Source organism: Mesocricetus auratus, unplaced genomic scaffold, assembly GCF_017639785.1.
Source record: "Mesocricetus auratus isolate SY011 unplaced genomic scaffold, BCM_Maur_2.0 Super-Scaffold_100707, whole genome shotgun sequence".
Classification (NCBI taxonomy): Eukaryota; Metazoa; Chordata; class Mammalia; order Rodentia; family Cricetidae; genus Mesocricetus; species Mesocricetus auratus.
In genome coordinates this window covers 7,024,911-7,034,165 of record NW_024429269.1, presented here as the reverse complement: position 1 = coordinate 7,034,165, position 9,255 = coordinate 7,024,911, and the positions used below count along the sequence as shown (strand labels likewise).

Here is a 9,255-nt window from a genome sequence, read left to right as displayed (position 1 = left end):
CCAAGAACTGCTGACTGCGGGAGCAGAGCCAATCCTGCCAGCCCAGCAACAGAAAACTGATTGCTCTTTGATATGGTCGGTGTATTTCTCAGCCACACTGACAGACTCTACGATCAACTGAGAGACCAGGCTCTGAGCATGCCTGTGGAGGATTCTCTGGTTAGTGACAGTGGGAAGGTGCTATTCCACAGGGTGGGTTCGGGACTGAAGAAAGAGAAGAAAGGCCCTGGCATGCTCCACTAGCTGCCTCTAGCTCCTGCCGCCACGATTGCCCTTCCGTGATGGACTGCACCCACGAACTGGGGGCCAAAGTAAACCCCTTCTCTCTTAGTTTGCCACTGTCGGTCTATGTCTGTCACATCAGCAAGAAAAGCAATTCACCTGGTAACTAATCTGTCTTCCACTGGATGAAAGGGCTTAGACTAAGGGCCTGGAGAGATGGCCCCTGCCCTTCCAGAGAGTCTGAGTACAGTTTCCACCTCATCAACACCTGTGAGTCCTGCTCCAGGGGATCCAATGACCTATAGTAGCCTCTGCCACACAGCACTCACATACATATGTACACCGTTTTAAGATATATAAAAATTGATCAGCAGTGGAGGGCACGTCTTTAATCCTAGCACTAGGGAGGCAAAGGCAAGTGGATCTCTGAGTTAGAGACCAGCCTAGTCTACAGAGCCAGTTCCAGAACAGACTCCAAAGCTTCAGAGAAACCATCTTGAAAAACAAAGATGGATAGATGGTTTAGCAGCTAGGAGCACTCCCTGCTCATCCAGAGGACCTAAGTTCCATTCAGAGCATCTACATGGCAGCTCACAACTGTCTGTAACTCCAAGATCTGACACCCTCACACACATATACGCACAGGTAAAACACCAATGAACATAAAATAAATTTAAAAAAGAAACATAAAAATTGTGAAGCTTAGATTAAAAGCCATCCTACTCCACCCCTGCTCTTCCGTCTCAGTGGTTGCTGCCTTCACCTCCACACTGCAACAGCTCCTTCTGAGTGGTGACTTCCACATCAGCCCTTCCAATGTCTCAAATCAACTTAGTTCCCTCTGCACATCGAGGTCTGATCCTTTCCTGTGTCTCAAGTTAATTCCATCCCCTCAGATCTGGAACCATCCAGCAACCAAGGATCTTTCTCAATACTTCCTCCAGAGACTGCACACACATCCCAGGCATCACCAACCCAGCGTTTCCAGCAGTCAAGCAAGCTCCTTGTGACGCATGGACTTCATCTTTTACCTGTTTCACCCTCACTAATGTGAGCAATCATCTTGAATCCAAAGACAGCTGTCCTTATTAAACATTCATTTTTTCGCATATGTAAGTGGGTTAGGGTTAGGCATCCGTGTCTGCCACTCACGGAAGCCAGAAGGCAGTCGATCCACAGGACCCAGAGCTATGGAGAGCTGTGACTGCCATGTGAGTGCTGGCAACCAAACTCGGGTCTCTTGCAAGAGCAACAAGTGCTGCTAGCCGCTCAGCCATCTCTGCAGCCCCCAAACCATCTCCTCTTATCCCTCTTGTGCCCATTTCCCACTGCTCACAGTGCTGAAATCCTACAGACGGCCACCAGGCTGTGCTGTCTGCCCCTAGCTAGCATCTCCCCATTGGCCCTATTACTCCTTCCTCCCTGGGTCGCTGATCACAAGCCTTCACTCCCTTGTGGTCCTCACAATGCTCTGTGCACCATTGCCACCATCAGATTTCCCAGCCAACCTGCCCAGTTAACCCCCGCTTTTGAGCACAGTCAGCTTCACAGTTTGGAGAAAACACAGCTGAGCAGAGCTTCTTCCCCAGGGCAAGAGGACTGCAAGGAACAAGAGCACAGCAGACCTGGAGGAGACACTTGGGAGCCTCCACCTTTCTGACCAGGCCATTCCTGACATTTGTTTATCCTATGCTCAGTAATCATTTTAATGTTTCCAGAGGCTCAGTCAAAATCACACACACACACACACACACACAGACACACACACAAAACCAAAAAAACCCAAGACACTGACATAGCATAGAGTTAAAGGCAATTTATAGGGAAAACTGGACTGAAATGGTATGAAATTTATTAAATTTCAGACAGACAGATGTCTATGTAATAGGGCAAAGGAAGTTTAGGTTGTTAATTCAAGTCCAAGTTAGAGGTGGACAATAACTGAAAATCTCTTCCCACACTAGAACTGTCAAGAGGATGGGATGCTGCCATTCCACTATAACCAGAAACTATGGCATTACTCATTGTTGGGTCCATAGACTGTTTAAGTTGACAGGAACCAGGCTCGATAAGGCCCTTAACCCAGGAAGGGGCTAATGCATGAGTGCTCTGGTGTGTGTGTGTGTGTGTGTGTGTGTGTGTGTGTGTGTGTGTGTGTGTGTGTGTGTGTGTAGGGTCTTGTAAGAATAACACAGTCTCTTCTGCTCTCTGAAAAAAAAAAACCAAACATGTAGTTCCAAGCACACTTGTAATGATGGCAATTTAAGGGAGGTGAGTTTGTTCAGGGACAGGAGGGACCTCCATAGCAACAGCAGCCAACAATGTAGACTAAGCTCTTTGGAGTGACTTATTACTTCTCAACCCTACCCCATAAAAGGATTGCCTCAAAAGTCTATTTTTTATCTCTAAAACTATCACATAAATGTAAATGTATGTTCTGTAACACACACCTAGGTTTAGAGTTACATAAAACTGGTAGAAACTGCTATCTCATGAAGACATTCCTTCTTAATATTTCAGCTTTACATACATGGTCTTGTCTTTCGACACCATCATTGGGAAGGGAACCATTCAACAAGTAGATGGTAATTTTTATGGTAAGCAGGGGCACTGCAGAACAAACTCCTTTCAGAGACTTGCCATTTCACTTTTCTCTTTCTCATTTTTTATTTTGAGAAAACGTTACTCTGTTTATCTTTGGCTGTCCTGGAACGCACTCTTTAGACCAGGTTGTCCTTGAACTCAGAGATCCACCTGCCTCTGCCTCCCAAGTGCTGGTACTAAAGGCGTGCACCACCGCTGCCCAGGAATGTGATTTCTTAGTAATGGTACTCTGTTTTACTTATTTAATGGTTTTTCACATTTGTAATCAGGACCTAGAGCATACTACTCAAACTCTCTACTTCTCTTCTGTATTACTTAATAAACTTTAAGATTTCCAAGGGAACTACTTTCTTGTGTGCCTTAGGAAGTAATGAACATGAAACAAAGTTTTCAAACTATGCTGACTTTTGGGGCCATCACTAGCTCACTGAAGTTGCTGAGAAGAAACTACCACTGTCCACACAACACACACATTTGTGCACTGTTTCAGCTGGGCCTTTTCTACAGGAGTTGACGTTGACCAATGCTGTACTAGGATGGAAGTTTGCGCCCTTGGGAGACATTTAGCAATGTCTATGTTCAGTTTGTTCAGTTGTCAGGACTGGAAGATGATGAGGTGCTATGACAACCTGCTGAGTAGAAGTCACAGATGAGCTAACCATCTCACAGTGCACAGCAGGATGCCTTCAGAACAGTCACCCAATACCTGGAAATGTCCTGAAATGAGTTACCTGTTGACCCAAGCAATCACGTGGACAGACTGTATCCCCACACCCATCTTCCCCCAACCCTTGACCCCTTTTTTGTTTTTGTTTATTCAAGACAGGTTTTCTCTGTGTAAAATCCTGACTGTCTGGGAACTTGCTTTGTAGATGAGGCTGGCCTCGAACTCCCAAGCCTGTGCCACCCAAGTGCTGGGATTAAAGGCCTGTGCCACCCTTTTTGATGCCTGGTCTCTATGCTCTGAGTCTTCCTGTCCCAGTCTTCTGCTCTTGCATGAAAATTTTTCTCTGAAGCTTCAAGGTGGGGCCATGAGCACTTTACGTCAGCTGAGTTAAGAATCACCTTAACAAAGAAAAATTACACTCCCCCTAAGAACTAATTAAAAGTTTTCCAGAGGGTTGAAACTCAGGTCAAAAATGTACAGAGATTAACTATGGCAGGAAGCCTATCTGAAAGCCAGGTGCTGTTGGTTTACCTGTAATGAGTGCCCTAAATGGATGCAGCTCTGAAGGAGATGACGGAGAAATGGTAGTATCTTCTTGATTTACTTGCACACTGGCTTCTTCTAAAGCAGTCTGGAGTGGCAGTATACAGAAAACTGTTTCCTACTCAGAAGTCTGGCTGTTCCTTTGTTCTTCTAATTAATCCAAGATTTCATTCAGAGCTACACTTCTACCTCGACAGGAAACGCTTCCAGGGTTGCTTCAATGACTACTTTCTGTTACAATTTCATGCCTTCAAAGGTTAGGCAGACTTAATCTGAATGGCTGGTTTGTTTCATTGAAATCATAACCACATCATCTTTTCAAACAAGTGCCCCCTCACCAACTTATAATGTTCCAATACACATAGGTGGGCAAAGAATGGAGAGATGAACCTAAGAGCCAAGGATTGCTCTCACTGCCAGAAGCCAGTAAGGAAGCCTTTCCAGGCTGAGAGTGGAGGAGTGACCAGCACAGACAACATCTTGACCTGACTTCTCCCTGCCAGAGCTGCACCAGTTTCTGTGGTTTGAAGCCCCTGGTTCACCGGTTCAGTATTTTGACAGCTTAGGAAATTATACACATGTTGGTACTACTGATGTGTCACAAAACATTCTCTAGAGTAGCTATTGATTGGTCATTTTTATGGTAGAAAAAGTGACATCAAAATATAGTGACAGTCACTCATGCTTTACCATCAATGTGGCTGGCACTTGAGATAATTCCAAATTTAAATTTAATCACACAGAAAACAAAGCTAAACACTTATTTTCAGAAATAAATCTTTCAATGTTTTATCATATTTGATAGCAGCTTTTTATTGGTTACAAAACCTAAGCCCATATACAAAATTAGGAACACGTTTAGATGCCTCTTTTGAAAGAACATTTTAGTCGTTTTTAAACTGAGTTAAAAAAAATAAAAACAATGCAATTTTAAAACACTGTTTTGAAAACTTAAAAGTGCAGCAATACACTCAGTTTCCTTTATCTACGAAATGGTGTGATTCCAATTCAAAACTGTAAGGTCACAGCAAACTGAATCAAGCAGATGCACACAAGTCTGCACTACTTGATGCTCATGTTAAAGGTTAGTTTGCACTTAGGACAAGAGAGGAAATAGGAATCATCACAGTAGAGGCCCAATTTAATCTCAATGTGTGCAAATTTGAAAAGGTAACTGTCAGTTAAGTAGGGAGGTCCATAAGAAACTACACTGGAAGGGGACAATCACACTATCCAGAAGATTTGGACTTTAAGGGTTTCACCAAAGTTTGTGACCTTAATTCATTCCGACTTTGTTATTCCTACTTTTAGTGAACACTACACAGTTTCAAAATTTAGACAAGTGTTTGAACAGGATGCAGTTACCATATGAAGCTTTAACTCAAAATTTGGGTAAAGAAAAAAGGCACAATGAACTTCAACTCAATTTTATGTGCACAAGAGTTGAAAAATCTGAGCCACCTTAAAGAGAAATTGATTCTAAAATTTATAAAACCTATAAATAATCAGAGGCCAAACCACTATATTAAAACAGATTCTCTAGCAAGTAAAAATCTTGCAGTTTAAACATACGCTTGTATCCGTTTTAGATACAAGACAAAACTCACTCTTTAAAGTGGCTCCACCTTGGCAGATACATATATTTGTAATGAAGCACACCTGCTCTGTGTTGTTTATCAGTGAAAACACCCCAGCTGATTCACAAAGCTCTGATGGCATCCGTCTCCTCTTCAGCACAGTAAACACACCCCCCATCTGAAAACTAACTTAGATTTCTATCCCTTCACATCAATGCATTGGGAAATTATACCCAGTGAACAAGAGCAACAAAACCATTTCTGTGACAGCACAAATTATTTAGTTTAAAAAATTTCAAATCCATATTCATTCATTAATAACTGGGTCAGACAATTAGCCAAAAGCAATGACTTTACACAGTAATACGAGATTTTGCAGAGTTAAAGATCACTGCAAATCAGGCTAGTTCAATAACTGCAGATCATTCCTCTGTACAGATCCTTGGTTTCTCTTTACCATGTGCAGGTGCTTTGAGTGGGATGGGAATGAGCTCCCCAATACTCAAGAATGAAGTCTTGCAACACTTCTAAATGGTTGCTGGTTTGTTGCCACACATTATCAAAAGTACTGGTTACTAAGTAAAAAATGTTGTAAGACTAAATTACAGTAAGCATGAAAGCTCCACAGTTTAAACCCAATATAAACCAACCATATCCAATTGTCAAATTAAAACAAAACAAAACAAAAAAAATTAACTCCTGGAAGCTGAAAGCAAGACTATCTTAGAACATCAGCATGAGTATTTTAGACCTTTTCCATTCTTGTTTTGACTTATTCATTTATTTACGTATGGTTTGTAGTCAGGGACTCTTGCTTTCAACTTAACAGAAGTTCAAGTCTGTAACAGGTTGCAGCTCATGTAGAGACCATGCACAGCATTTGATTATTCAAAACAGCAGGAACACACAGGCTGAAGTGAGTGGTCAAATAGGGTTTGCTGTTCTCAACAATTAGGTATAATGGCGAAAGCATTAATTACCACTGATATCTAAAGCTCTTGCTCCAACCCTGGCTTCTGAGGCAGATAATAAACACATCAATTCATGGTAGTGAAATACAGTTTTAAAAAACTTATCTTTTTAATCAATAACCAAGTTTCTTGTTTTTAAGTTATTACTTTTTTTGTCAGTTCCACCAATGAAAATCATTTGGCTTGTACTTTAATTCTTCCACATAAGAATATGAAAATATGCTTGTGGAGGACAATAATGGAGGCTCAGATCACACTGCACCTCTGTAGTCTTCCAATATGAGTTAAGTATCATACCAAAGTGTCTTGATCCACAGCGCACCTTTTTCTAAAGCAGTATCAGTGGGCAGCTGATCGCCACCACTATGGAACATTTTAACTGGAGACTGCAGTTGGCACCAGGGAACATGGAAAAATAGGGTAGTTGAGACTGTTAAGGAGAATTCTAAAACAGTTTAGGAAATCATGCATATGCATTTACAGTCCATGTGAGAGTGACTTTTGGCAACTGCAAAGTGACTGAGACATGGCTTGCTTTAGAAGCATCAAAACGAAGAGGCAAGAGAGCCGGGAGCCTTCTGTTGCTTGCTGTCTTATCGCTTGGTGGCCATCTGGTGGTGTTTGTATTGAATGAAAGGTGCTGCACTTAATTGACTTTAGAAATTAAATTCTTTTGTTTGAAGGTTGGCTGTTGGGTCAAAGTTGTAAGTACCTCCTTGTGTTGCTTCAGGAATGAGGCTAGGATCTTCATCAATCTATAAAAATGAAGAGGAAACTCCAAATGAATATTTTAACTGCCTAAAAATACCCAGGTAAATGAGCAATAATTTCACTGAGAAACTAAACAAATACAATTCAATATGACTTTTAAAAAGTGCCTGGCTTAAGTTCCTATATCTTCAGATGTACGTCATCTATCTGAAGGTTATTTCCATAAGTATTTCTTTCCAGAAAGTAGATGAAAAATGTAACAAGAAATGCTTTTAATTTTACCTTATAGTGAAATTTTGGATAAAGTATTTAAGAAAAGTGACTAATGGAGTATCTAAAGAAAACATTACAAATTTCATGCACACTAATAATAAGAGAAAAATTCTAAGTAAATGGCAATTATATTTAAAAGTGTCAATCTACATGCAGACATCTGTATTTTAATATTTACTTACATCATCACCAGAGAAATATTGATCTATGATTTCAAATGCTAATTTATATATGTCTTCATTTTCATGTTGCTGCAAAACTTCAATTTTCTCCAAACCTGACAAAGAATATAAAAATAATTAAGGTGATACTAATCTGCACAATCTAATTATAGAAAAACCCTATGAACTTCAGACTATGCCTTGTCTCCACTTAAAGATGTCAGTCTAAAGGCTGTTAAGAGCTTTTTTAGAGGACTTGGGTTCAATTCCCATCAACAACATGGTGACATACAACCATCTATAGTGGGATCTGATGCCCCTCTTCTGGAATAAATATGTGCATGCAAATACATAAAATAAGTCAATCTTTAAAAAAAAGATGGCAGTTTAAAGTAACATATAAAAACCTAACCACCAGTCCATTATTTCCTTTTTCCTTAAAAACATTTGAGATTCCCTGATCTCTGGAGAAACCGTTAAAAAAAAAAAAATCAAGCTGGGCGGTGGTGGCACATGCCTTTAATCCCAGCACTCGGGAGGCAGAGGCAGGAAGATCTCTGTGAGTTCGAGGCTGGACTGGACCGACAGCCTCCAAAACAGAGAAACCCTGTCTCATAAAAACCAAAAAAGAAAGAAAAAAAAAGTTGACTTTTAAAATAATATACAAATCAGAAAAATGGAGAAAGGGGTATCAACACAAATAAATAAAAATGCTTTATGAGATTATAGTATATTATTATTACTCCACTAGGGGAAAAATACAGCTTTAACATTAAAGAGGAAGAATTCTCTAAGTTATTCAAATTTTCTGTGTTATGAACTGGACTGGACTATAAAGCTAATTTTTATCTTAAAAATAGGATATGTTAATACAAGCATGAGCATGAATAGTAGGTTAAGCTCCAAGTCAGCTTTGCTTATATCAATACTATTTGTATGATCTTGGCAAAACTCCCACATACCTTTTATTTTTACTGATCTGTGATGCTACAGCATTTATTTTCTCTAAAGCATAAACTGGGTAAACTATCCATATAGTTAACAAAAATGCAAACAAATCACTAAACTTTTTAATGTCTGGACACTGCATATTGAACAGGCACCTTTTAAGAACAGAATTTTTAAGTACAAGTTTCATTATGTCCTTACTAGAATGACAACACTTAATGACTTCTAGTTCTATTAACATGCTTTTGTAACAAACCCAAAAGCCTCTCAACTCACAGAATTCAAACAAGACACACAACTGAGCAACCACTTCCCAAAGAAGGATCCACCCAGACACATGGTAATGTGTACAACATAAAGAATGTGTTCGCTCTGTCTAGAGATTGAGAAATGGACTAAACAAAGCTTTTCTCTACTCTAGTGGTCCACCAGGCCTTTTCACATGCCCCTGTACACTATGACTTCAAAAGGAATACAGTACTTTGGTCCTCACTATTGAGTTGTTGGGAAGCCTTTGAGAACCATTAAGAAATGGAGCCTACTGAAGGTTCAATGCTGGGGATCCGGCCCTTAGAAAA

General features: G+C 40.3%; 1 protein-coding gene across 2 annotated transcripts in view; it reads right to left on the bottom strand.

Moving 5' to 3' along the window:
- Nucleotides 1-4,823: 4,823 nt before the first annotated feature.
- The window catches only part of Kpna3 (karyopherin subunit alpha 3), a 75,789-nt gene continuing 71,357 nt past the window's right edge, over nucleotides 4,824-9,255 (bottom strand). For both annotated transcript variants that reach the window (XM_040740498.1, XM_040740497.1), the window contains exons 16-17: nucleotides 7,751-7,845; nucleotides 4,824-7,339 (exon numbers count right to left, since the gene is read on the bottom strand). In XM_040740498.1, the coding sequence (XP_040596432.1) occupies nucleotides 7,241-7,339; nucleotides 7,751-7,845 (194 nt within the window). In that variant the 3' untranslated portion in view covers nucleotides 4,824-7,240. The remainder of the gene's footprint in view (nucleotides 7,340-7,750; nucleotides 7,846-9,255) is intronic.